The 27,902-nt window shown below is 55.9% G+C and overlaps 1 protein-coding gene across 21 annotated transcripts; it reads left to right on the top strand.

The window, feature by feature from the left end:
- The first annotated feature begins 165 nt into the window (after window positions 1–165).
- On the top strand, window positions 166–27,902 carry LOC120617209 (uncharacterized). Of its 21 annotated transcripts, none has more exons than XR_005656812.1 (6): window positions 166–259; window positions 22,138–22,266; window positions 24,333–24,601; window positions 24,945–25,055; window positions 25,171–25,299; window positions 27,752–27,902. XR_005656812.1 is itself a non-coding variant. In XM_039880743.1 (5 exons), exons 1-5 carry the CDS (start codon window positions 16,480–16,482, stop codon window positions 27,767–27,769), a joined length of 570 nt encoding a protein of 189 aa, XP_039736677.1. In that variant the 5' UTR covers window positions 16,239–16,479; the 3' UTR covers window positions 27,770–27,902. The 21 variants fall into 21 exon arrangements, 1 of the variants encoding a protein (XP_039736677.1); XR_005656811.1 differs by lacking the exon at window positions 22,138–22,266 and adding an exon at window positions 16,944–17,062; XR_005656814.1 differs by lacking the exon at window positions 24,333–24,601 and adding an exon at window positions 16,944–17,062.

The following is a 27,902-nucleotide window of genomic DNA, read 5'->3' as shown; positions in this document are numbered from 1 at the left end:
ACGGCGCGCAGCAGCCCGCCAGCCTCCCGGCACCGCCTCTGCTCCACGTGCGCGTGTTTACCCACGTGACTCGGCCCCGCCCACGGCCCCGCCCCGCCCCGCCGGAGCGCGCCCCGCGGAAAGGGCGGGGCCGGGGTGGACGGAACCGGGGTGGGCGGAGCCTCCTCTGCGCAGGCGCACCGTCGGGGCAGCCCGGAGGAGCAGCGGGTTGCGGTCACCTCCGCGGCCTGTGCGCGTGTCCTGGAGCCGCTGGAGTCAGGTACGCGGGTCGCGGTGTGCGAGTTCCTGCTCCCGGGAGACTGAGCACGAGAAAGCTCAGACCTTCGCCGAAGGGCGCGTTCACTCCCAGGGTCCTCTTCCGTTTGGGCCGAGCTACTCCTTCCTCCTTGGTACTTGTCCCCTTGACACCCTCGGTCCGCCCTTCCTACTGTCCGTCCTCGGCGTCCTGCCCCTCCAGTGTGGGTGCCGCACGGCGTGAGCCTGAGACGCGCGTCCTCTCCCCCGTTTTAACTCCCACCCGAGTGTGGGTAATCGTGACAGTTTTTGCAGTGGCTAACCCATATGTACCAGGCACTTTTCTAAGTACTTTGTGAACATCCGCTAATACCACTTCGGAGCCATCACGCCTAGGTCTTTAACCCCTGGCCCAGACCACTACCCTGAGCTCAGTCTGTCAATGCAGATGCGCACCAGATCCCTTGCTGAAGTTAGCAAACATGTCTGATTTGGAGCCCACCTTCCTTCCCCATATCTGTTTACCCCCGGATGTCCCCTCAATGAACGGTGTCACCATGCACTCAGCCAGGCATCCAGCCCCTAAACAGGCTTCCGCCTTGACTCCTCACTCCAGAATCTAATGAGACCCAGAATGCCATCTAGGTATCCCCCAAATCTCTGCTACACTCATCTCCGCGGCCCCAGGTGGGACTGCGTCATCCTCACCTAGCCGTCCTCAGCTGTTCCCAGTGGAGCCCTCGTCCCGCCTCTCTGTCCTCCATCTGGCCTTCAGGTACAGCAATCCGCCCCAAAGGCAGATTTCTAATGACCACGAGCACCTGCTGTAAGCATTGAGCTAAAACCCGAATCTCTTCATCCTTTTCAAAAGTCAGAAAGACGACAAGGAAGCTCGCTGGCCCTGCCAGTGTTCACCATGGTACTTGAGAGTCCCGGCCAATGCAAGGTGAGAAAACTGAGTGAGGTGTGAGGATCAGAAGCAAAAAGTCAGTATAGTTATTGTCAGATGAGCATCAGCATGGGAAATGAGAGTTGACAGACGACCTAATACGAGAGTTTAAAAAGGGGTAGCTCATGTAAGATCAGAATATGGAGCCGATATGGGTTTCCCTGCAATAATAATACTTTTCTTGAAAATGTAATAAAAATAAGATATCCTGCACGTTACTGAAATATGTAGGAATTAACCTAATGAAAATTGCACAAGATCTTTAAGGAGGTAAGTCTAAAACTCAAAAATACAGATTTTTAAAAAAAGATTTGAATGCACAGATGAATAATGGAAAACGTCTTAATCTTGAAAGAAAGTAAATTCGCCACCAAATGATCTATATATTCAATGCAATTCCAGTAAAAATTCCAGCCCAATTGTATTGGGATTGGGAAACTGGTTCTACAGTGCGTGTGGAGGGATAAAGATCCATGATCCGTTAAGACAATTTTGAAAAAGAACAAAAAGAAGGTCTTGTTGTACAGGCCTTAAAACAGATTACACAACCACAGTAATTGATGTGATGTTGGTACAGAAACAGATAAGTGCAATAGTTTGGAGAGTTCAGAATATTTCATGTACAGATGGTTAACTTGGTATGTGATAGAGATAAAATCACAGATGACTAGAGAAAGGCTAGATTATTTAGTAAATGGCACTGGGAATACTGACTTTCTATAACAGAGAAAATTGGATCCCTACCTCATACCATATACATAAACTCCGAATAGATTAAATCTCTAATTATTAAAAGTTGAAGAATAAAGGCAATAAGTCAGAACGTAGGATACTATTTCTGTGATAGGACAGGATCTATCATGACCTCCAAAGCTGACTCTACAAGGAGGAAAACTGTATCTGACCACATCGCAATGATAAATGCTGCTTTACTGTAGAAAAAATGAACATATTAGCTGATAAGCTGGGAGAAGATATCCTCCATGTCTTAAACCAACAAAAGGCTGTAGCTAGAACAATCAAGGAACTTCTGAAAATCAGTCCAAAAAAGAAAGGAAACCTAATTAAAAATAATAACAATAATGGGCAAAGGATACGTCCAGGCCATTCCCGGAAGGAGAAATCAGAATGGCGAAGGCGAGCAAAGAGGCTCATCCCCACCGGTGATCAGAGAAAGGCGACTAAGGAGCGAGGTGCCACACTGCCCCCATGCGGCGACGCAGCTCAGCAGGTCGGGCGGGAGCTTGTGCGTTCTCGCTGCTGCTGATAGCAGAGCCGTAGCGTCCCCCACGAGGGACCCGGACGAGCACTATTTGGTAAATGAAGATACCGACCTTCGTGGAGCATAAGATCGCCCAGCGCCTGGCCTCAAGAAGGTGGACTCTTGGCGAATAAAGCTGAGAGCAAGACAAAAGGACTCCGATCCACTTTCTCAGAGTGAGCCAAGGCCCGAGAAGACGTCTGCACCTGCCTGGGTGTCTGGACCTTCCTCACTGGGCCTCCCACCCTTCCGCCAGGAGGTGCATGTGGACTTGGCGGGGGAGAAAGTTGGCAGGTGCCCTGCGAAGGATTAGGCATAGTTTCACTTTCATATAAGGAGGCAGAGGTCAGCGGGTGCAAGAATTTGGCCCAGTGTCAAGGCAGAAAAGATTTAGAGGGCCGAGGTTGGACTTTGGAGTGCAGACACATGGGTTCTAATCCCTCCTCTGCTTTCTGGAGACCTGAACTTGGGCAGAAAGCCCAGCCACAGTGAACCTCGGTTTTCCTCCTGGTGGGGCGGGGAATAAAGATAAAGCCTCACTTAGAGCCGGCGTCAGGAGTCAAAGGAGAGAAGGCATCTGAAACCAGCTCTCTCTCTCCCTGTCTCTGGCTCTGTCTCTGTCCCAGAATGAACAGACGGGGACTCCCATCCTTCGGGAATCTTCACCCACTTTTCTAATCACCAGATGGCAGTCTGGAGGCCTTTTAGGAGAAGCTTGGAGCCAGGGAGCAGGGAATGCACCTCGTAAGTGGCAAATGAAGGCATCAGGTCCCGATGGTTCAGGTGGGGATCCCTCCTGGCCTCAGGTATGGGTGGAGCTTTGAACCAGTAGTATTTCGGGTGGTGCCCAGCTCTGGAAGCTGTGGAGCAGCCTTCTGCCGGAGGAGGGCGGTGCTGGTAAGCCTTCACCTCAGCCGCCAGTCCGGCATCAACGCTGTGCCGTGTGGACCACGGCAGCTGTGTAAGGAGTCTTGAAATCAGGTGCTGAAACTCTTCCAAATTTACCTTTTTTTTTTAAGTAAGTGGCTGTAGCCATTTTAGTCTTTTTCATTTTTATACAAAATTTAAAATCGGCTTGTCATACCAAAAAGGCCACTGGAATACAAACTGGGATTGCATTGAATTTAGAGATCAATTTGGGAAGAACTGACATTTTAACAGTATTGAGTTTTTCGATCCACGAACACGGAGTCTATCCCCATTTACTCAGGCCTTCCTTATTCTCTTTCAACAGGATTTTATAGATTTAAATGTACAAACCTTAAACGTAATTTGTTAGATTCACCCTCAGTATGTCATTTTTAATGCCATTTTAAATAGTATTGGTTATAAAATTACAGTTTATAATTTTGGGGTATATTCTGAGGGATTTTCTGCATAGACAGTCATGTCTTCTGTGACTGCAGTTCGTTGTAGGAATCCCTTTCCGATCTGCATGCCTTCTGCTCCTTCCCCGTCGGGTTTCCCTGGCTAGGACTTCCAGCGCTGAATATGAGCAGCGAGGGGACCCTCCCTGCCCTTTCTGGATCTCAAAAGAAGCATTCCTTCTTCCCCGCTCAGGATGACGTTAGAGGCCTGTCGAAGACGTATCAGATTGAGGAACTTCCTCTCTATCCCTTGCTTGTCGAATCTGTCTCTCTTTGTTTTGAAGTGTGAGTAGGTGTTGAATTTTTTCAAATGTGTTTTCTGCTTGCATTGGGATGATCATGAAGTATTTCTCCTTTATTCGATTAGAATGGTGAATCCGTTAATTTTTGCATTTTAAATAGAATTTCTGAGATCAAGCCCACTTTTACGTATTTCTAGATTTGATTTGCTATAATTTCATTGTGGATTTTGCAGCAGTTTTCAAGAGGGATATTGGTTTGTGGTGTGTGCATGCGTGCATGTGTCTCCTTTGATCCCAGATTTTGTGGGCTTCAGTTACATTCTCCTGTGCCCAAAGAAGGGGGAATATGTTTCTCAAAAGAGAACTTATAAACTTGATGGGGCCCATTGTTCTGGGAGAGGAGGATGAAGGGGGCCTGGTATAGTCCGGTAACTGTGGATGAGAGGGACAAATGGCCTTCTTAGCGGATGCCAGCAAGTGTAGATGTCTCAACCATAACCAGTGGGTTTCTCTCCACACATAGGATGATGACATCAGTTTTTTTTTTGATGCTGTTTCTTATAGTTTTTATCTATCTCCTGAGACTATCTTTTTATTTATTATGAGCATATTTTCCATTATGTTCATTGCATACTTATAATAGCTGCCTTAAAATGATTGTCTATTAATTTCAACTTCTCCACGTTGCTTTATGTTTGGTATCCATTGATTGTCTTTTCTGTAGGTTTGAGTCCTGTTTTGGATTTTGTCCTGGTCATTGTGATGATATGAGGACTTGTTAAAGTCCTCTGAAGAACGTTGATTTTTTTTTTTTTTTAAGCAGAAAATGAACTCAGTTCAACTCGCATTATAAACTTTCTCCTGTGGATGATGGAAGCAGAAATCTCAGTTAAGAATTTTCAGCTGTAGCTGGGCTACTGGGTGACGGCCTCACTCCTGTGTGGTTCTGGGGTTGGCAAGAGGTTTGGGCATTTTTTACACAGATTTGGAGACCTCGTTCTATGGTGCTCTTGCTCTCTTTTTCTGAATTTTCCCAGTCACCTTTCATTTGCTATCATCGCCCTGACCCCTGGGACTTCAAGCCAGTGGGACTTGTCTATCCAAAGTTTTCTCTCCAAGCTTTAGTTGCCCTATGTGGGGCCGACCGGGGCCTGCCTTCCGGCAGAAATCTGTGACAGTGGGAAACTTGAGCTGTTCCCTTCCGCCAAGTCCTGACTGTCCCCGGGGTCTGCCTTTTAGTCCCTCCCCAGTGCCTTGCTTTACTGTTGGAATTTGCGGTTGTCACCTGCAGAAAGGTTGGTCAGATAGGAGTTATTTGGCCCTCACCAGAGTAGAACCTCTGAGGAATGACAATGGAGGGCCAAGAAGGACCCTCCTCCTGCCAATGTCCCCGGTGTCATGACGTCGTTAGCTCTGAAACTGGACGGAGAAGAGGCTGGGGAGGAGACCCCCCCAACTGACTGAGTTTAAATCTGAAATCACTGAAAGCCTGGAACCGTCTGGAACCGCTTCTCTGCCTTCGTGTTAAATGGAGGTTCGATTCTCAGCCGTAGAGTACTAGGGAAAATTGCATTTTCCCGTCCGTCCCGTGGCCAGGAAGTACCTTCCCTCCCGCTCGTGCGGTGGGAACCACCTGAATGGCGGCCGCGGGGCGCGGGGAGGCGGGCGGCGTAGGGACCGGCGTGCGGCTACTCAGCGCTGGCACCGGCCGAATGGGGGGGCGGGGAGGCCTACGCCGCAGAGCCTGTTCATGTTTTGGCACCTGCGCTGTGTGCTTTTCATGAATTTCCGAGGCCGTACACTGTTTCTTGACAGAGGCGCTTCCTGTGGCGAAGGGACGTGTATCAGGGCGTGAAGGTGGCCAGCGCTGAGCCCCGCCTCCCTGCTCCCGCGGCTCCGCCCCCCCGGGTCCCGGGTCCCGGGGACTCCCTGCCGCCCCCTCCGGGCGCCTGTGGGACTGCAGGCGGAGCCCGGGGTGCTGACGCGCGGGCCTGCCCCGGGGCCCTCAGAGCTCCTTCGGCTCTAGGCTGGATGACGCCTGAGGCTTTGCGAAGACGGGGCAGGCAGATCCTGGGGCGCCTGAATCTGACCAGCGTGCTTACTCGATCTTATTTTTTCCTTTGAAATTTGTATTTATGTAAGAATTTCAGTTTCTGCCTCTGCTTGGAAGAGGCGAGCCGGCCTTCGGACAGAGTCCACATCTGCCCCGGACTCTTCTGTCGCTGGGTTTTTGCCCAAGACGAGGCTGGCAGTGTGCGCCACGCTCCCAGCCTGGCAGGTCCTGCGGGGAAACAGCCTTTTTCCCCGGAATGCCAGCAAAAGTCTCAGGGCCGAGCCTCGTTGGGCTGTGCTGGGTCACTTGCTGGTCCCTGAGCCAGTCACTGAGGCCCGGGAGGGGGGGCTCTGATTGACCAGCCCTCTAGTCCCGGCTGGAGTTAACGGAGACAGAAAGGGGGTTCCCCAGGAGCAGGCTGGGCCGCGCGGAGGGCAGGAAGTGGGGATGCTGGACGAGGATGCAGTCGACCAACTTCTGCAGCGACCTTTTCTGCAAGTTCCAGGCCCAGGACCCTTCACGTTGGGGCTGGCGGTGCCACCTGCCCCGCGCTGTCGCGCTGTCTGTTTCTCGTTTTATCCTGCTGCTGAGCATAAGCGTCGCTATCCTGTGACATGCGCCTTGTTTGAGGTAAGGGCGCTGAGGTTCAGAGAAGTGAAGTCCCTCCCGGTGAGCGGGGTGGCCCTGATTGCAGGGCCGGGGACCGTCCACGTGACCTGGCCCCTTCATTGTCATAGACCCTCCACCCCCTCCCCTCTGCCTGCAGCCCTGACACCAAGGAGACTGCTCTTATTTCCAAAGAGAAAAACTTGGCAGTAGCCATGAGTTGAGATGACTTGATAAAATATTTCTTGTTTTCTCAAGTTTACATAGACCAAGTTTTCACTGTTGCTATGGGGTGGGCTGGCAGAGAGATGAAAATAAATCTGTGTAATTTATTTTTTCTATGCGTCAAGTATATTTCCGCTTGATTCATGCGTCCGCGCGCACACACACACACAGACACACACACACACACACACACACAGACACACACACATGCTCGCACATATAGGCTTTAATAAAATAGTTAAACCCCTTTAGTGCTCTCTGTGGAAGGAATAAATATGGACTGTACTTTCAACTTCTGTTCTTTGAAATACCATATGGTCTGCACTGCGAGCTTAAAATACTCTGGCGAGCGGGGGCTTCCATGAAGAGAGCGCCAGGTGGAGCCTTCCTCGCCAATCTCACAAGGTTAATTAAGCCTTTAATACAGTGCGGAGGGCCCCCTGCGCCGGGAGCGCGCACTGTCGGGGAGGCTGCCCGTTGGCCGGCACCGGGGAGAGGGGAGCACAAAGGCGGCCGGCGGGGCGGGCTGGGCGCTGCCCGATTTCGCCTTTGATGAGCCCGCTCAGCCGCTCAGATACTCACAGTTTGCATCCTGCATAATCAGGAATAACAGGCTGATGGTTTGCATGAATAACTAAGTTTGTCATTGTGGTTAATTTTCCTTCAAAAAAGAGCTCCCCCCATCTCTTTGGGCCAATACATATTTATAAAGGGCAGGGAAATAAGCCCAGGAGTCTGCGCACCCAGGGGTCCGGGAGGCCAGGCTTAGGCCAGGCTGGCAGCTTGAGGACCCCAGAGCTCCGAGGGTCCGAGGGGAGCGGCCTGCCTGCCAGGACATTTTGGGCAAGCCCTTTTCTGCAGGGGCCTCAGTTTTCATCCCCACAGGGGCACTCGACTCGGACCTCAGGGACCCTAAAGGACCGCTGTCTCAGAAGGAGGCTGCACCCCCAGTCAAAGGGAGAGATGCCGGCGTCCACCCGACACCTGTGGGGCGCCATGAGCACATATTTTTTGGATAAATTCTTTCCTTTCCTTGTGGAAAGCGCACCTTTAGGTATGGAGAGGTTTTCGATCGCTCACGTGAACCTTTCCAGCAGCTGCGACACTTCTTTCTCGCTCTTTTGAATGGCTGTCCCCTGGGGCTCAGAGTGGTCAGGCCTCCCGGAGTCCTGCGCCTCTCAGGGGAGCTGGGTAGGGGTGAGGAGGGGCTCAGCATCCTGCGGTCACCTGTTCCCTGGCAGCACCCCAGGCCTTCTCTCTTCAGCGGCCAGTAGGTGGCAGTTCTGAGCCTCCCTTCTGCCCAGGGTCCCCAGGCCTTTTGGTCCCCACAGCACAGGCCCCCAGGTGCTTGGAGGAGGTCCTGGCATCCAGGCCCTGGTGCACTAGGAAGCTAGATGGGGCAGCCTAGTGGTGTCCGGCTGCCCTGCCTGGGACTGCCCATCCACTCTTCCCATGCCTGGGTCCCCGCGCAAGGAGGGTGGGCTTCCTGGAGGAGCTGACATCTTAGATGAGTCCCAAAGACAGCAAAGGATTTCAGGCAGAGGGAACAGAATGTGCCGAGGTTCAGAGGGCACAGACCCCAGAGCTTCAAAGAACTGGTGGGCGGCTGGTGTAGCTGGGATGTAGGGTATTGGGATGGGGAGGCGGGGCAGGGCGGGTCAAGGTAACGCTTGGCACTGCTGGGGGTGGCAGGGCCACGGCAGCCTGACCGAAGAGTCTGAACTTTATCTCGAGGACAGTGGGGACCCCTAGTTCCCCCAAACCATCAGGTCTTGCCCTTCGTGAAGATCACTGGCTGCCTCTACCTGCATCTCATAATACCCCTCCCCCCACACACACACACCAGGTGGCAGGTGTGTGTTGGTGTGTATGTGGTCTGGGTAGATTCTGACTTGCAGAAATTGGGTCCTGCCTATTTCACCTCCCTGGGGCCCAACCAGAGAGACCCCCACGTTGGTGACACATGACATTCCGAAACAGCAAAGCCCAGGGTAGCTGCAAGCACTAACTACTCAGTGATGCTGCCCAGGTGTCCCTTCCCATAGAGGAGGGGAGGCCAAGGCTGCAGAGGCTCCGCTCAGAGGCCCTGTGAATGGCTAATGGCTATTGAGGCATATGTCCACTAAGTCACATCTGCTTCTGTATTTAACGTTTCAATATTTAATTAATTAAATGTGGCAAATATTTAATTAAACACCATCAAAGCCACTGTGACACTCCACTCTGCATAATTCAAAGGCAGGAGAGCCTTCTCTCGGGCTCCCCGCCCCGCTTCCTAACCCTGCCGTCAGTCCCCCGCCCGGTGAGAGAGAGCCCTACTCTGGAACATGATTCTGAGACTCAGATCACTCCATGCCCTGGGCACTTCTGTTTGATTAGACATTAGGCTGGGTGCACAGTAGACAGAGAGTCTCCCCACCTCTACCCAAAGAGCTCCCCTGCCCTGCCCTGCCCTCCTCTCCGTGTAGACTCAGCTGAGACTGGCTCCCGTGCTCCTCACGGGCACCGGGCTTCCTGCCCGTGATAACAGTTTCCGACCTTGGCTGCGTGGGTGGATGACAGATCCAGGCTGGGCCGATCGGAACCCTTCCCCGGGATTTTTCTAACTGAAGTTAGAGGCGAAAGATGGTTATTGTCACTGGCTATAAGGCTGGGGCCCGCGTGAGGCCAACCCGTAGAAGAATGACGGGCACGCACAGAGAAAAGGCAGAGCTTAAGACAGCGGGGCAGTTTTCTGGTCCCTTGATCCAGCTGTGCCTGAAGCGGACCACCCTGTCCTTTCTGTGCTAGGACAGACGGGTCAATAAGGACCTCATGAGTTTAAGCCGATGGAATTCATTTCGCTGTCACTCACAACCGAAAGGGGCTTGACCCACACCCCCATTACCACCGTGTTCCTTGTTTACAAACAAAATGACTTAATTGTTTAAGTGATACCTGCCAGCAGCTCAGACACCTGCCAGCAAGGATGTCGGGCTTCTGTGACTATGGCCCCGGGACTTCAGGAGGAAGGAGGCATCCATACAGTCAAGGGTGTGCCCCTGGCGACAAGGTCGGCTGCTTCCAGAGCTGCTGGGCCGGGCTGCAATGCTGCCGCCGCCTCCCGCCCCGGCCGGGTCCGTCCGGGTCCGTCTGGGTCTCTCCCTGCTCTGCGTTCTACCCGGTTGGCCCCACTTTCCAGCGGTACTTCCCCTGCGGCCCCGGGCCCCCGGGCCCCCGGGCCCCCGGCCCGCGCCGTCCTTACGAAGGGAGGCCCCAGTGCCAGAGGCTCTTTCTTCCTGACAGGAGCTCGGAAGTTCCGCGGTCAGCTTTGATTGGACGGGCTTTGGTTCTGTGCCCAATCCTGGGCCGAGCCCTGTGACCATGGCCGGACACACTAACCCGCACAGCTGAGTAACGTAGCACCCCAGAGCGGGAACGGAGTCAGATGGACTGAGAGAGGGGGTGGGTCCTCCATAATGGCCGTGGTGCCATTACCACAAGGAGACAGAGTGGACGTGGGGCAAGGAGGGTCACTAGGGTGACACGCCACCCGGGGGCCTCGCCCTGCAGACAGCACCCTTCAGATGCTGGAGTGGGGAGCATGAACAAATCGTGGGGTTCTTGCCTGGAGGAATGTTGGGGTTATCATTACTCACGCCTTCCCCTGCTGGAGAGGCAGGGCAGCAGGGCGCTCACGGTGTGGGTGACTGGGGGTTCCTCACAGCCTGCTGCCCTGGGAAAGCACCTACTGTGTGCCAGACACTCAGACTGGGCTGGTGTGGATCTGCGCAGTCACCGACCACCTACTGTGTGCCAGACACTCAGACTGGGCTGGTGTGGGTCTGCGCAGTCACCGACCAGGCCCGGCAGGGTGGGTGCTGAGCGCGGGGTGCTCACCCGCGAGACGGGGGGAGGAGGGCGTTCCCGGACCCGAAGCCAAAGGGTCAGGAGTCACCAATAACTGAAAATAAAGAATACGCCCAGTAACAAATAATACATATTTATCGCGCTCGTTGTTTATCATCTGGCTCCCCTCCTGTTTCAGTTATCTGTGGGTGCAGCCACCCCATAAGTCAGCGGCTTCAGGCAACAGCAGTCTATTACTTCTAATGACTATGTGGGTGGCTGGGCCCAGTGGGCAGTCGTGCTCAGTGGGGTGTTGCCGGGCTCACTCAGATGGCTGCAGTCAGCCGAGAGCCTGGCCGGAGCTGGGACACATTGCTTACGTGTCTGGTGCTTCAGCTCTGGTGGCTGGAATGGCCAGCGGCTGGCTGGGCTCCTCCCTGGGCAGGGCGGTGGGACCCTTTCTAAGGGACCCCGGCCAGAGGCTGCCGGTGCTCTCGGCGGCTCTTCCCAGAGTGGGCGCAGACTCTCCTGCTGCATTCTGTTAGTCTGAGTGAGCCTCGGGGCCAACCCAGAAGCTGGGTGAGGGGATGCAGCCCCTTTCGGTGGAGAGCGGGGCATATGGAGGCTGCCAGCTTTGGACTAGTTGCCACGGCCCGCACGTGGACACCAGAACCGTTCCTGGTGCCTAGTAGATGTTCAACAAATATTTTTCGAATGAATTGGACTCAATTCACCAATATCCAGTTTATACCCAGACCCTACCTGGAACACAGGCCCAGCACAAAGCAGAGCTTGGCTGCGGGGAGAGAACCGAGCCTCATGGCCAGAGGTGCGACAGTCTGCGTGTCCCTCTCTTCACATAGCTACAGGTCGACAGAATGTAAGAGACCAAAATAAACCAAGCGGAGTAGCACAGAGGCCTTGCAGCCCGGATTCCTGTCCCGAGGGACTTCAGGAAGTCCCCGTTCCCCTTGGGGACCTTGGTCTCTCTATAAAGTGCAGCCTTAGGGTCTGTAGACTAAAGAGGATTGAGGGGCCTTTTTAGGCTATAGTATTATAATCAAAAATAGAGATTCATTCATTCATTCATTCATGCCGAGTGCCAGGTATTGTGCCTGGATAAGACACCGTTAGTGTCTTCACCGATGCGTAAATAGACAGGTGAACATGACCAGCATTTGCGGGGGTGTGGGAAGGATGTGGACACATCGCCCTCCAGACCCAAGTGGTGGGGTTGGTTGGCACGAGCTTAGGCCAGAGCGTCTGGTCGGCTGTCCTGCCGACCCCGCCTACACGGAGTTAAGATTCCGATGCCTAAGGCCACCCCAGAGATTGATCGGTGTGGAGTGCAGCCTGGGGTCATTCACGCTAGAGGCTGCCTGGGCATCCCTAGCGTGCCGCAGACCCTCTGGTTCAGTTCCAGATTCAGGGGCTTCTCCTGGCCACACCCCAGCACCCACTCACAGGCAGGGCCCGGTCCTTTCTCCCTGAGTCTTCCCTCCAAAATACCCCTCCCCTCCTTGGAAGTGGAGCCCTGGGGACCGGGACCCACCTGCCACTGCAGGGGAGCCAATCCCTGCCCCCCTGGCCGTCAGTCCCTTCCATCCTCCTAATGGGAACTCGGCCCTCTGGCCTCTGGGCCCCTGGTGCCTGGCCCCTGTGAGGCCCAGGAGGACACTGCAGCACTGGGTGGAAGGTTAGGAATGGCCTGCGCGGAGCCGCCCACAGGGCGGAAGCTGCGGGCTGGTTAGCCCAGAAGACGCTGGCAGCGGCCTTCGCGTTGGTTACAGAGTCATCCATGCCACCTGCTGGCGAAGGCGAGGCAGACTGTACTCCAGGGGGCATGGGAGTGCGCTGGGGCCCACTGCGGGGGTGGAGGGTGGGGATGGAAGGTCACTGAGGGAGACATCGGGGGCAGCGGGGTTCTGGCTAAACTGACCTAACGAGATTCTTGCTAAAGGCAGGCCAGGTGAGCGGACAGCAGGGGACGAGAAACCAGATTTCTAGGGTGATCAGACAGGGTGGGGGATTCCGGTTAAACCAACACAGCAGGATTCTTGCCACGACTGGGCGGTGTGGAGATGGACACGGAGTCCCGGCGTTGGAGTCTGGTTGGGAAGGTGTACAGAGGCGCCCAAGGGAGTCTGTCAGTGTCTGGGGAGCCCCTAGCCCCACAGAGCCAGGAACACTGGCCCCCCATGCGTGAGATGTAGGACCTGAGACAGGGCCGCGGGCCTGTGGGAGGGAGAGGTCACCAACAGCTGAACAGGGGTGGCCCGGGCTGGGGGAGGGCCACGAGGAACTAGACAATCCAACAATTTCTCGATTTAAATAGCCCATAAAGGGGGAGCAGGGAACCCAGAATCTAAGAACCTATCCAAATCTCCTTTACATTTTGATCTCGTTGTAGCATCTGGATATAAAGGTCATTCTTTATATCTCTGTAACTGCTGTCCCCATATTGATGGCGTTCGGGGCATTCCCAGTGCTGTTGCCTGGCACACAACGCTGCCTGAAATAGCCTTGCCCGGACGTCTTTACACGCGGGTATTTTCAGTCGAGCCTGGAGAGCGGGTTGCTGGGGCGACTGCCATGCCGGGGCCGGGAGCTTCGATGCGCAAGAGACCGAAGCGCTTCTGCTAAAACTATGTCAGTCTCCTGTAGGCAACTAACCGTTGTTAATTTGGGATTCCTGTTCTGGAGTCGAGTCTAAGTTTGGGGCTCCAAGTGCCGGGCATTGGGGTGCGATGGCAACGTGTGGTTCTCCGTCCTGGGCCCATTCCAGCTTCGGTGGCACCACGGGCTCTGGGCCTCTCCAGTCCCAGCGGCTCTCTCCCGGCTCTGGATTACGGGGTGTGGGGCCAGGGTTACCCCGGGCCTTCCTGCCGTAGCCCCGCATCTCAGGCAAGGGCCTGCCTGCCGCAGGACGCCTGGCGGCCCTTCCCTGCTCTAAGGGGCGAAGTCCTGGCTCTTGTCACATCCTCTGGCATTTTCTCTGTCCCCAAAGAGGCCACCTAATTGGACCCCTGCCCCCAGAAATGGTTCCTGAAGGGCAGGGTGGAGGCGGGGAGGGGAGCTGCTTCTCCTGAGCCCCCTCCCTGTCCTCCTCCCGCTTCTCCCGTGATCCCTCTGGGCCCCGTGTCATCTCCGTTTACTTCAGGGCTCGAGTTTGGGGAACCAGAGCTGTAAAACGCCACAGTCTCTGGCCTCCCACTTCTCTCCTGGGATAGTGAGCAGCGTGGCCCAGCTGCCGGGGACGGGGGTTAACAGGTGACGAGGATAACACGTAGAAAACCTGCCACAAAGTCTGTGACATCGTAATGAATAACATGGAGTTGGAAACGCCCTCCCACAGGCACTGCCCTCTGCAGGGGGCTCCTTCCGACCTCACCCCTGCAAACACATTGTCACCCCTGTGGGAGTTGTTCTCATTTCAATGTTCCTGACACCCAGAGCTGTCCAGGGTCTTCTCGCACGTTCGCGGGGCACATGCAGCTTTGCTTCCTCGTCTGGTCCACCTTGTCGCATTTTCTCTGGGGTCCCTCGCCTTTTTCTCGTTAGTTTGTAGGAGACTTTTGTTTAGCAGAGGTCATGGAGGCCTGGGACGTGAGGTCCACCTGTGAGCCATCCCAGCCGGCTGAGCTGTTGGCTTCTCCAGACCCAATGGTGGGAGGGAAGGATCCAGGGGCTCCGGTGCCCGCACCCCACACTCAGCATGGGTAGGACGGCAGATAGGAGTGTGGGGTATGCCAGCCTGGTGATGAGGTCCTTAGATCAAGACAGAGTAAACACAATGACATAAGTAAAGCAAAACGCGTTACCAAACAAAACACAGGTGAAATGAGAAAATACAACGAAGCAGGGCGGCTGCGGGGCCAGCCTGCTGCTCTGAGACCCCGCGAGGGGCCGGAGACCCTTGGCAGCCGGCACCCCCTCCCCCAGGTCCTCTGACCGCCCCCAGGAACCTGCGTGCGCGGTTACTGTCAGTGGAGGGTCGGGAGGCCCAGAGAGGTGAGGGGACCTGCCTGGGCGAGTGCAGAAGACGCAGGGGATAGAGCCAGGACAGGACAGGAGGCTGTCGGCCCTGCGCCACACCACTGTCTTAAACTTTTCATTTTCTTATTTCCGACCATTGTGCTTTGGTTTACTTCATCGTTTCTAGCCATTCTTTCTGTAAGGATCCCGAATACATGTGTGGAGCAGCCGTGGGTCCCAGAGACTGCGGGATGCTCACTGCCACCGCCCGTCAGTCCCTGCTCGTCAGTCCCTGTCCCAGGCCGGCGGCAGCCGCCGCTGGGGCCCCAGCCTCGCCGCCGGGCCTCCCTCCCGCGTGCAGCCTGGCTGGGCGTCCAGGGCTGCGGGGGGCAGAGGGCTGAGCCGCGTGCCCACCACCAGGCGGAGAAGTCATTCGTATCCGTGGCCCTTACAGCGTTTCCTCTGAGACACTGTTTCTAGCTCCTTAAAGGCGTCCGCAGCAGCCCCCCTCCGGGCGTTCTCTGGAGTCCCCCAACCTTTCCACTCCCCGATCCAGGGCCGCGGTCCTCCCGGACCCGGCTTCAGTCTGCAGAGAGCGGGGTCGGCCTAGGCGGCGAGGCCCCCGGCTGCGGGGTCCTGGCCCCTCGGCCCTGCTCCAGGAGCGCACTGCGCAGACAGCAAACGACCCCGCAGCTCGGAGGTGGGGCCCGCCCCTCCCTCTCTCTGCCGCCCCTTCCCCGCAGCAGCCCACCCGGGACTTGCCGTCGGGGCCCGCGCCCACTCTTGGCCAAGCGCTTCGTTGGCAGCGCTCCAGCCAGACTCGGGGCGCCGTCGAGTGCAAGGCCGAGGCCGGGCCTTGGGGTGGGGGGACCCCGCGCAGGGTCCCGCCCGGCCGTGTGCCACCGGTTCTCAGCAAGGCGCTGGCCCTGTCCGGGCCACATTTTCCTCGGGGGCCCAATGGGGTGACAGTCCCCTCCCACGGCGTGGGCGCGGCAGCAGAGCTTGAGGTGTGTGAACGGGCGGTGTGGGGGGCGCGCTCCCGGGGCGGCTGTCGCGCCAGCCCCGCCTCCCGCAGCCCCCCGCCCCCCGCCCGCCGCCCGCCCGCGGGCGTTGACTGCTCGGAGCGTCCCCGGCTCGGCCGAGCCAATCAGCACGCGCGCGCCGGGAGCAGCGCCGGGCGGAGGCCGGAGCGCGGGCCGCGGAGCCAGCGCCGCGGGTCCCGCCGCCCGAGCTGCCCGCCGGGGCCGGCGCAGGCGCGGCGGGCAGCCGGAGGGCGCGGCCCGGCTCCCGGGGGCGCGCCGCGGGTGGGCCCCGCGGGCCCGCGCCCCAGCCCCGCCGCGCGCCCTCCCGGCGGCGCGATCGCAAAGCGTCTGCTGCCATCTGGTGGCGGCGCGGGGGCAGCGGCGGCGCCGCGCGGGCAGGCCGGGCCGGGTCGCGGGGTCAGGGGTCGCGGGGCCGGGGGCGCGCCGGGGAGCCCCACGCCTCTGCACTCGGGCGGTGCTCCGGGGGCCCCGGCACGGTGGGGGCTTGGAGAGGGGCAGTGCAGTGCGGAGGTCGGCGCCTGGGCTCCGGAGCCAGGCTCGCCACACCCCAGCTGGGTGGCACGCGTCAGGTCCCTTCAACCTCTAAACCCCGTTTGCCCATCAGCAGAGGGGCTGACGAGCCCGTGCCTTGCGGAGCCGTTGCAGGGACTGCCTGGGCAGACGCGGGGGACGCCCCGGGCCCATGGTAGCAGCGTGATGAATACTAGCTGCAGCCCCTGCAAGATCCCAGGCCGCCCCGCAGACTCGGTGCCTCTCACTCTGCCGCCCAGCAGAGCGCAGTGTAAAGATCGCTCCGCCTCTCTGCGGACAGGTGCACCTGGCCTCACCGGCCTTCGGGGCCGTCCACCTCCCAGAGCTGAATTTTCTGCCGAAACAGAAAGACTGTCCCGTAAGCCGTGGCCCGAACCCGGAGGCTGCCCCTGGGGCCTGACAGACGGGGCCTGCTTCCCAAGCTTTCCCGCAAAGCCCCTCCCCACAGTCACAGACCAGAGGGTCCAAAGCAGGGCCATGCGCTCTTACCCCTTCCCAAGAAGGCCACACTGAAACACCTGGATCGTCGCTTTAATAGGACAGGTGGACTATTTAAGCACCCCGCACTGTCTCGGAGACTCGGTCCTTGCGTGTGCACGCTTGACACCAGTTCCTGCTTTAATTCCCAGAACGCAGCAAGATGAGGCGTCCAGAACCAGGCGTGACAGCCAGGTACACCAGCAGGGAGCGGCGCCTGGCAAGCGGCTGCTGCCACTCCACCTGTGAAAACACCGACTCCGATTCAAAGGTATCAAATATTTGCCTAGCTGTTCAACATTTCTTCAAATAATATACTTGCGGCTAATTCATATCTAGGCTCGACGTCTTCATCTCTCGGAGGCCTCCCTCCTGGATTAGCGTGTCTTGTCTATTCTGGGTGAAAGTTGTCCTACATTCTAAAAATAGGCCCTGGAGTCTGGACACCCGCCTGCAGTCAGTGGAGGCTTTTATTTATCCTGAGGGCCGTTCTCTGGGGACAGCTGCAACAGAGCCCAGAGACACACTTGGGGAACCGCCAGTGGTGAATGCCCAGGTGCTGGCTGTTCCCAAGGGTGCCCAACCCAGCCCGGCACTCTGACCTTTGAAGGGACCCAAACCTCCCTCATCAGAAGTGAAGGACTTTCTCCTCCCTACCGGGCCCTTTCCCAGGGTGTCCCTCAGTCAGCCAGGAGCTAAGGACGGGCAGCACTGGTGGCCGTGGGGCTGTTCCCAGCCCTGAGGCTGCAGGGCGCCAGGAGGAGAAGCCACCCCAACCTGGAGACCCAGGTGGCTGTGTGGAGAGTGCCACGTGAGAGGGATGGTGACCTCGGGAGGAAGACCCTGGGGACAGGCCACCCAGCAACTCTCCTGCTACCATCGGAGGCTCAGAGGCTCCGACCCGTCCAGAAGGCAGAGCCCATGGGCAGGTGCGCAGAGCAGGTGGGGGAGGGTGCAGGGGGGACACCTTCGGGTCCCTGTCCCTGCCTTGGGGTCTGTCCATCTCGATCGCCTCCTTCTGTGTTCCTGGTGCTGGCCGCCATCTCTCTCTCGCGGTCTCACCATCTGCATCTCTCGCTGACTCACCTCTTTGTTTTCCCCTAGATGTGTCCCCCCACTTCCTGTGCCGCGAAGGAAGCGGTGGGGGCGGGGACCATGCACCTTCCCAAGTGACCCAGTTGCAGTGGGGGCCAGGGCGCTCCCCACCGTGGCCTCTGAGGCTGGAGTTGGAGCATGCCAGGCCCTGGAAGCAGGGATTCCGTTTCATGCTCCGAGGACGTCCAATCCCCTTCCTTTCGCCCTTCCTGTCACTTTGGCTGGGATTGGCGAGGAGCCCCCTGCTCCTCACGACACTGGTGGCCCCCACCCAGCCCCTACCAAGACCCCTCCCCCGGGTGCCCAGCCTACATGAGAGATGCGGGTGCCAGCGCCCAGAGCACACGGTCTGAGGTGCAAGCCCCCACTACCCGCTCACTTGGCCATTGGCAGGAGGTGCCCAGGGCCACCGTGCGGGCTCTGGCCCAGAGCCCCGCAGTGTGGACGGCAGTGCAGGATTTCGGGTCCGCTCTAGTCAGAACACATAGGGAGGTGGTGTAGAATCGTGCATAAACCCTCAGTTTCCTTCTCTGTTAAACAGGGGTGACAGTCCCTACCTCCCAGGCCTGATCGCAGGGAGGTGTTAAGGTTGAGTGGCAGGGAATCCTGCCCACTCCGTACACTTAGAAGCTATGATCTCGAATGGAAGGAGGGCTCCCGGGCGCGGCCTTCAGACGGCGGGACGCATGGATGGAACAGCTGTGGACCTGAGCCTCCCACCTCAGCTCTGGGTTTCAATGGACGAAAATCGTTCCCAGAGTGATCGTCCCATCTCTGAGGCGTGTCCACGGGTGAGGGTGCCCCTGGCGAGAGATCTCTGCACGGCGCAGAGTAAACTCCCCTCTCCTGACCTGGGGACGACACGCACAGCCGGCTAATGCACAATGAATCCTCGTATTATTTTCGCTTATCCTTACGTCCGTTGGGTGCATCACGGCTGATCGCCGCTCTGACATTTTTCTTCTCTCATTAAGAAAGATGCCCCTGGCGGTTACCTGTGCTGGGCGGGCTCTGAGCAGAAAATAAATATCACTGGCATCCACTCTGCTGTGCTCTCTGGGCGTAATTAAGAAAAGGCACCTGCAGGAGAGAGAGAACAGGGTGGAAAATGGCCTGCTGGTTGCTCTCCTCGAGAATGTCCCCGTGTTTAAAGCCATCTCAGCGTCACCCCTTCCATGACATCCTTCTGGACCCGCGAGGGCCTCCCTCCATTCTTGAACCCTGGCGTCTCCCTCCGGGGACTTCTCCTTCCCATGGGGTTTGTTTCTCCGGTTAGCGTGTCTGGTCCCTGCTGTGGTACACGGCTCCATTCTTTCCTGTGTCTGAGGTGCCTGCTTCTCCTTTGGGGACTCACTCGTCACTGAGAGCTGATGAGCAGGGGCCATGGGGGAGTCAAGCGAGGACCAGAGCAGCTGGGCTCAGGACTTGGCAGGACCTGCTTCGGAAGACGCTCTCGCCCAGCCTGAGACCGTCCCCAGGGAGAAGCTGTCCTGAGAAAGAAGCCAGCTCTGAGGACAGCTGAGCCTCTTGTGGGAACCTGGGACCTGATGTATTGTTTGGGCCCTGGGCCCAAGGCTGCTGGGCTTTGCAGACAGACTTGTCTTTCTCACCCCTAAGGGTCCCCCCAAAGGAGCTGGGAGCCTCCCACCTCGCCTCGCTGCCACCGCCAGCCTCTGCTCGTGGCCGAGGGAGCTCCAGGTGGGGGCCCAGCCCCAGCTCCACTCCGGAGGTGGCACAGCCAGGGGCACAGTCACTGTAGGGGGACATCTCGTAATGGCCCAATTTCCTGTTTTACCCCCGGAAGTGGTCCGGAAACAGCTGAGCCCCGACTCCTGCCGGTCTGCTGCCCCCACCCACGTGTCAGCAGCGGTTCATGCCTGGGCTGCCCCGACGCGGTTCAGGACCACGTCTGTCACCTTCACAGCCGGCTTTTGTCCTTGAACTTTGGGGCAGGCTTTGAACACTGAGTGCCAGGCCCTCTCTTCCCGCCCGGTCCCCCTGCCCCGCACAGGGCCCTTTCCTCTCTCGCCTCGTTCCGCTCCCTTCAAACACGTCCACTGAACCGTGACATCTGCTGGGCACACGGTGTGCGCGCCCCGAGAGGAGGCCTCCCTGGCCCCCACTTCCTGCGCGGCGTCGGTGTCCACTGTCACTGTCTCGGGCGCCTCGTCTTCTGCGGTCACAGCGACGATCGCCTATCACACTTACGTCCTCTTTTGTTTCTCCCAGAAGACGGACACTTGGGTTGTTTTCCTTTTAAGACGCCAGCAGCTAACGCAGCGGTTGGCACACAGTGGCCCTTCAAGGAGCACCCGTGGGATGACCGAGGGGGTGGGCGTGAGTGGCCTGGCGCTGGAGGGCAGTGGAGCAGAGCTGGCCTCAGGGCGGCGGGGTGGGGTGCGTTGAGGGGTCCAGACCTCCTGAGCTGCGGTGTGAGGTGTCCGTAGTGCAGAGCGGACACGGAGCCCAGAGCTCGGAGGCGAGGCGTATTTGTTGGGGAGGGGGCGGCCACTGGGCAAACTGTAGGGAAGCCTTGAGAGGGGGTGTGAGAGAGTAACCAGTCGGGTCCATGTGGGCACTTACCTGGCCCACGCGGGCCGGGCACGCCCAGTTCGGCCCACGCGTCAGAAAATTTAGTTCCGGCCCATCTGGCCGGATTATTCCAGTTCGTCACCACGTGGCCGCACCCCCAGTTCGGCTCCACGTACGGGCATCCAGTCTACCACGCGGGTCAAGCACCCCTGCTCCGGGCTCCACGTGGGCCGGGCACGTCCAGTTCCGTCCACGTGGGCCGGGCACCCCCAGTTCCGTCCACGTGGGCCGGGCACCCCCAGTTCGGTCCGCGTGGGCCGGGCACATCCAGTTCGGTCCATGTGGGCCGGGCACGTCCAGTTCCGTCCACGTGGGCCGGGCACCCCCAGTTCCGTCCACGTGGGCCGGGCACGCCCACTTCCTGCTTCGGCCTCTGGTCCTGACTCCCCAGGTGGAAAGTCAGCCCCTGGGCAGAGATGGGCCGAAATGCTTCTCGCCCACCCCCACGTCGTTCAGCATGGCAGGTGACATATCGTGCCCATCGTCACCCACAGGGATGGCTGTGGAGTATCTGGGTGGTGTCTACATAGTGGCCAGGTGTCCCATGTACAAGGCCCAGCTCCAGGGCTGGGCTGAGTGGGGTGCACAGATCAGCCCAGTGGACTGTTTGGCTTCAACCCAGCCCCCCTACCGTCCAACAGAGGTGTGATGCTTTCGTCCCAAGAGTCCACCTCAGTTGTCCTTGAGGCTGGTTCTGGCGGAGGGCAGGTGGAGGGTGTGGGGCGTGGGGTGGGCTCCCAGCTCTCCCACTGAGGGGTGAGTGGCGTGGGCGGGTCCCTTCACCTCACCAGGCCCACTTCCTGCACCTGAGGGGGGAACTGGAGGCCTGGATGACCCCTGGGACTGTAATGGGGACTACCTTACCTTTTGCACACCACTCCAAGCCCTGGGCAGAGGGCTCCCGTGCCACCCGGCGGCTCCTGGCTTTCAGGAAAGCAGGGAGCAGCTTCCTTGTGCCTGTGTCAGTGGGCCTGGCTTCCTGACCTCCCCGCCCAGTCCTGCTTCCTGGTGGCCAGGGACCTGTCCCCTCTGCCTGCCTCTCCATCGAGGGCTCAGCACTGGGCCTTGTCCCTTCTTGGTGCTCAAGAGTAGTTAATAAGAATTCAATCACATTTGTAGAAATAACAAACACTTTGCTAACTTTCCCTGCACCCCTGCCACCCCTTGTTCAACAGCATTTGCCCTGGCTGCAGGGAGGACGGACAGCCGGCGTGGAGAGGGAGGCCCGCCTGGCTCACCGCCTGGAGCCACAGATGCAGGACTAGTATGCACATGCATGGCCTCCTCAGGGCCCTCGCTGAAGAGGGGCCCTCCTTGGTGGAAGCCCAGACTGCAGACCCCCGCTGTCCCTCCGACCCCGCACCGGCCAGTAGATGGGAAGTTAGCGGTATACTCTGTGCTCCTGCAGATGTGCAGCTGGCGCTCAGAATCTGAGATGCTGGAGAGGCCAGGCTGCTGGAGCCCGACTCCGCCCCTCTGAGGAGCCAGGCCCCTGGGGCTTTAGAATCCAGTGGTGCTGATGTTGGTCCAGTCCCACTATCCAGAGATAAACCAGTGCCATCCACCATCTCTGCAGCTAGCTCCTTTCGAAGCAGGTGCAGTCCAAGGTCGCAATGTCTGCACACTGACATTTGATCTCTTGACGTTGTCGTCATACAGGAAAGCTGGCTCTGAGAAACACAGTGCACATGGCCACGATGCAGCACGGCTCATGGACCCTGGTCTTCAAACTGCTCACAGCCCTTCCTGAACTCGCCTGAGAGGCGAAGCCATCGGAGTTTGCTCCTGGTGAGTTTTAGATGGGTTTCTTTTTTTTTAAGAACACAGTGCTGGCAATTTATCTCCTCCCGCCATCCCGGCGGCAGCGGCAGTGGGGTGTGTGCCTTTGCTGTGTGCTGGCAAAGGGGCGTCAGGGTTCACAGGGCCCTGAGCAGAGGCCATGTAGCCCGAGGCCAGGGACAGGGCCCCGGACAGGGCCCCAGGCCTGGCCCTGCCACTCACTAAGGGGCGCTGGGAAGTCTCTGCACCTCGGTTTGCTCATCCGTGACATGGGGATCACGTGGACAGCCGCGAGCTCACCGGATCAGGCCGGTTCCCATGAGTCAGCTGGTCCCCGCAGAGGCACTGCGTGAAAAAAAATGCCATCAGTCGAGGTTGAAACAGACGGGGGTGTGCTCCTGGTCTTCAGCTCTGGCGACAGGCTGGGGTGGGGGAGGCTGCTGAAAGGGGCTCCCATCCTGCTTCTCAGACGAATGGAACAGAACAAGGTGATGGAAGTTGCCGTTTGGAAAAGTCTGTGGCCACAGTCCGCGGGGAGAACGGGTGCCCGGGAGCAGGGTGAGGCAGGGAGGCGAGCTGCCTGCGGACGGAACCGGTCTCCACAGCCAGGGCAGAAACGGGCCACTGCTGGGGCCCAAGAAAGTTTTCCTACCCCTCCCTCCCAGAGCTATTTCTAAGAGCTTTATTTTTCTCGCCACTTTGGCTAAGAAGCAAAAAGGAACAATAGATTGAAACTGAAATAATTTGCATTTATGATGAACACAAGGAATATCTACCTTGCATTTTCCTAAAAAAGAAAAATTAAACCCGTTTTTAATTAACTGATAAACTATTAATCAAATTTTTGCAATGTTAGGTGACACATTATTCATTTAGATAGAATGACTGTGGACTTAAACTAATCAAATCTGATTTGCCCACATAGGCTTGATTGAAATACATTTTAACTAGCATATACAAAGAGAAAATCTTGGATTTCTTACCTAATCTTCAGAGTATACTGCTGAGTTAATAAGGGCAGTTTTTTTTTTTAAATGAGACCACCATTTCTTCATCTGCATATCAAAATCAAGAGGAACTTAATTGCAAAACACATATTCCTGAAATCTAATCATTACACTGCTTTAGGGTATTTTATTGAAGCATGTTAAATTATGGACAGAATATTAATGATGGAGCTAATCAAACCCAATTAGTCACTTCTAACAATAGTCACATAAATATACAAGTCAGGTACTAAAGGACTGTAGATATGATATAAATTTGTTAAAATAGTAAATGTATGGGATGTTTATGAAGTATTCATGTAGAATTTAAAGCCAGAAGATGGTCAGGTAAGTCACTTTGAAGAAAACAGGTTAAGTAGTGTCCCATGATATTTGACGAGAATTCAGAGTTTTCACCTATTCTTCAGGTACATTTGAATCCAGAAGATTAGCGAGTCTATAATCAATCAATCAGCAAATTCTAATAAGATGACTTATCATATTCATGACCCAGAATATCACTCTGGGATCCAAAGACTTTTTCAGTCTTTTGTTTTCTGACTTTTTTGAGGCCCGGTGGAGAGGTAGGTCTGGGGTCCCCGGGCCTTGGAAAAGCTGATGGAGAGGCGGGGTGGAGAGTTCCGGGTCTGGGGACTTGTTGTCGGTGGGGTCTCCCTCCCCACCGCAGGGGCAGAGCCAGGCAGGACCACGTGGGGAAGCTGCTGTCTGGTGGGCTTCCTCCTCCTCTTCCAGGAGAGGCTTCTGGAAGGGAGCCGAAGGGTGCGGGGAGCCGCCTGGCCTACGAGGGGTCTCGGTGGAAGCTTCTAGGCCTGAGAGCTGGGCCAGAGCAGGCAGGCAGCGCTGGATCCCGGCATCCACCCTGCAGAGCCCTCCCGCCTGCTTCTTTTCGGGCTTGGCCGTGTGGTCCCAGACCCCGGCACCCACCTGTGCCTGGACGGCAGGTCCGCCCCAGGGCCCCCTTTCATCAGGGGGGCTGTCGGGGCTCACAGCCCCCGCACTGGCCCTTGTCCTTACGTGGCGTCCAGTCCAGATGCCCACCTTCCCTCTCCTGTCGTCTTTCCCGGACAGCGCCCTCATGTCGCAATCCCAGCTCGCGGGAGAGCGCGGACGTGCAGCGTGGGGCCAGCCCGGGCCAGACGTGCCACGGGGCGTGCCAGAGGCGAGAGGGGGTGCCGTCTGGACGCCCATCCTGTTGACACTTAAACCAGGACGAACGCGTCCCAGGCGCCGGACGCTCCGAGGCTCGGTGAGCGTGCAAACGAAGCAGAGGCCATGCTGCCTGTCCTGCGCATCGCGTGTGCCCCGGCGTCAGGTGGTGGCACCCCCATTTCCCTGTGGTGAGCCCCTCTCTCCCCGCTTTCAGTCTTGGAGGTTCGGGGGACTTCTCCACCCCCTGGGATCACCGTGGGCGTGAGACCCAGGCCTGCCGACAGGGCGCCCCACCCCCTAGTCCTTGGGGAGCATGGCCAGGGTGCCATCCTGGGGGTTTTGCTTGAAGTGTAAGGAAGGAGGAGCCCTTTGCTGCTGGGGTGTCCTGGGAGGAGCGGTCAGCGCCACAGCACCGAGCACGGCTACTGGACGCCGCTGACACCCAGGCCAGGGGAGCGTCCGGTGACATCGACCGAACTCCTGGATCCTGCTGTGTTAAGTCCATAAATCTCCGTCTTTCTTCCACTTTAGCCAGCTCGACTTGTTTTCTGTCATTTGCCACCAAAAGCGTCATGGCGGGGAGGAGAGAAACAGAGCGCGTGCCGTCTGGACCCACGCGAGGGGGCGGCCGGAATTCCGACAGTAAGTTTTTCTGTTTAGAAACACAGGTCTTTTTAATTTTTTATTATTTATTTGTTCTTTTGCTTTTTAATGCCCTGGGGCGGTCTAAGAAGCATGGTTGTCATCTGTCCTCAAGGGTTTGCTGATGTCACCCTACAACAAGCTGGCTGAGAGCTGGGGAAGGGGAGGGTGCTGGCCTTTGGATTCAAAACCAGTTATTCCCAGTCATCGTGGAGAAGGCCACCATCTCCCGAATTACCCCCAGGTGAGTGCTCTCCACTCCGTTTTGGACCACGAGCCCCACGCACAGGTACGAGTCAGGGGAGGTGGGCGTTGCAGAAGCAAATGACGAGAGATAGAGAATTCCAGAGGCCGTGAGAGGGGACTGGGGGGCTCGTGAATTGAAGGCTGTGATCGAGGCAGTGGGACTAAGGTTTACAGGCAGGGACCTTTTAGCAAATGCCACAGATGGCCACCATGTCTCTTCCGCCCGCCCCTGCGTTCACCGACGCTTCTCACTCAAGGGACCGCTTCTGGCCACCAGCACTGGCTTCCCTCTGCTTCTCAGTCTGGGGCTTTCCTGGCACCAGGGAAGCTTGCTCAGCCCGAAGCATCCAGGAGTTAACATCCCAAGGGCGACTCTCAACCAGTGGAGGAAGGGTGGGCGGGGCCCCAGGGGAGAACATCTCACTTCCCAGTCCCCCGGTGGGGCAGTCTGATGGGACAGTTGGACTGTAGCCTGCTGGGTATCTCTGATGGCCTCTGTGGGAGGGAGGGGACTCCCCCTTTCCCCACCCGCCCCTCTGTCTCCTTCCCCCACACCGTTCCTCCTGCTTCCCCAAATCACCTCCCCAAATAAACCTCCTGCAAGTGCCTGTCTCAGGGTCTGCTGGAAACTGCGATATTATTTTACTGTGTTTACAATGAAACATACGCAAAAACACTTTAGAAGGATAAGATAGAGATAAAATAAGCAATATTTAAAACAACTTATTTATTAACAACACGATCTTTTTTGCTCTCACCCAAATATTAATTACAATATTCTTAGTGAGCAGAAATATGATTGCCTGTGCTTCATTATGTTTGAAAACCTTGATTAACACTTGGCGAGCCTGGTTCCGAGTTCATTCCACTTAGTATTTGGTTTCGCGGTCTGGCTAAACGAAAAGGCGCTTCGCAAAGATGTCCGGGTCCACATGGGGAATGGGCACCCCTGAATCATGGGCTGGCTATGCGGCTCCACCCAGCAACTGGGCGAGGTTTCCGTTAGGGTCAGGCCAGCAAGAGCCCACCTTCCCTGCTGGCTGGCCGAGCACCGCCTGGAAGGTGTTGCGATGTTACGTTTTCTCTGAGATTCATTTCTAGGAGAATTGCAGAGTCAAAGGGTTTGCACATTTAACAATTTTAGGTAATATTCTCAGATTGTGTGCATCAAACCTGTGCCGAGTCACATTCACTCAGCAGTCTTACAAGCCTCTGTTCCTCCTCACAGTTTCCAACGTTAGAGATTAGAATGTTTTCGTCGATCTAATAAAACATAATATCTATTTAAAATTTGCACGTCCCTGAGCATTGGAAAAGTTTAATAATTTTTCATATATGCAATGGCCGTTTGTATCTCCCCTTCTCTGAGTTTCCCCATCCTGGTCTTCGCTCACTTTTATCATAAGTAGTTTGTCTTTTTGTGACTATTTGTAGAAGATTCTTATGTATTCTGCATATTAATCTTTTATCTGTTAAACATATTGCAAAAATTTTTATTCTGAGCCTTCTTTTTAAACTTCATAGTATCTTTGTGAAGAGAAGTTTAATGCATAGTTAAAACTTATTTTTTTTCTTTATGTCTATGAGATTTGCTTAAGAAAGCTTTTCCCAACCAAAAGCATTTAAAAATTCCATCATACGTTCTTCTATTCTGTTTATAATACTTTTGATTGTTTTGAGTCTTTAAATCATCTGACATTAGTTTTGGGTTATTTATTTCAAGTTAAGTATAAGATTCTTTTTCAAAACAATACATGATGATTCCCAAGGTGTTTATCAGATACCTCCATTACTACCTCCTTTTTCATTTGAAATGCCGAATTCAAAGTAAATTTTATTTAAGAGCAGTTTCTCGAATTTCTGTCCTATTCCACTGATCTCTTGTAGTCTTATGTCAACACCAGTTGTTTGACTGCTGATGTCTTAAACCATATTTCGGTATTTGCAGGCAAAGGATTTCCAGTCGCTCTTTATACACATTTTTTATTCTTGGCATTTACACTGCCAGATGAACTTGAGAATATTAACAAGTTTATCACAAAATCTATGTGGATTATGTCTGGGATTGCACCGAGTATAGAGATTAATTTGTAGAGTGCCATAGTCTGAGACACTGAGTCACTGCATATGATTTATATCTTGATTTTTAGAAATCCTTATTTTAATGATCTTTGGTAAAAATGATTTGGTTTTCTTCATGTAGGTTTTGCACAGTTCTTGTTAGGTTGAGTTCTAGAGTTTGTTTTTGTTGTTCTAAAATGGATCTATTGACATGAAATTTATTTTTTTCTGATATATTAGACCAAAAATCAGGTTAATAGCATGCATGACGTGCTTCCACTTTTTTTTGGTAAAGAATATATCTACATACATGGATACCTGTACACAGAGAAAATCTTTGCGTTTAATTGCTTGTTTCATTCTTTTTCTGTTTGGTTGATATCTTTCAGGCCAGGAGCCAGTTTTGATGACTTTGTATCTATCATCTGGCGCATAGTAGCAGCTCAAAACACTTTGCGAAATGAACGAATGAAAGGATGAAGGAGATAAAGGGATATCGAAGGGCCTAATAAAGGACAGCATCTTTTTCGAGTGTACGGA

Source organism: Pteropus medius, unplaced genomic scaffold, assembly GCF_902729225.1.
Source record: "Pteropus medius unplaced genomic scaffold, Ma_sr-lr_union100, whole genome shotgun sequence".
Taxonomy (NCBI): domain Eukaryota; kingdom Metazoa; phylum Chordata; class Mammalia; order Chiroptera; family Pteropodidae; genus Pteropus; species Pteropus medius.
The sequence above is the reverse complement of the archived record's forward strand: the minus strand, read 5'-3'. Positions and strand labels throughout refer to the sequence as shown.

Bases quoted from the DNA above. Each gene is read 5' to 3' on its own strand.
- LOC120617209 (XM_039880743.1), top strand. From the start codon at position 16,480: ATGAATACTAGCTGCAGCCCCTGCAAGATCCCAGGCCGCCCCGCAGAC. The intron at 16,673-16,943 runs GTAAGCCGTGGC...TTTAATTCCCAG, and splicing joins CGAAACAGAAAGACTGTCCC to AACGCAGCAAGATGAGGCGT. The intron at 17,063-24,944 runs GTATCAAATATT...CTTCCACTTTAG, and splicing joins ACACCGACTCCGATTCAAAG to CCAGCTCGACTTGTTTTCTG.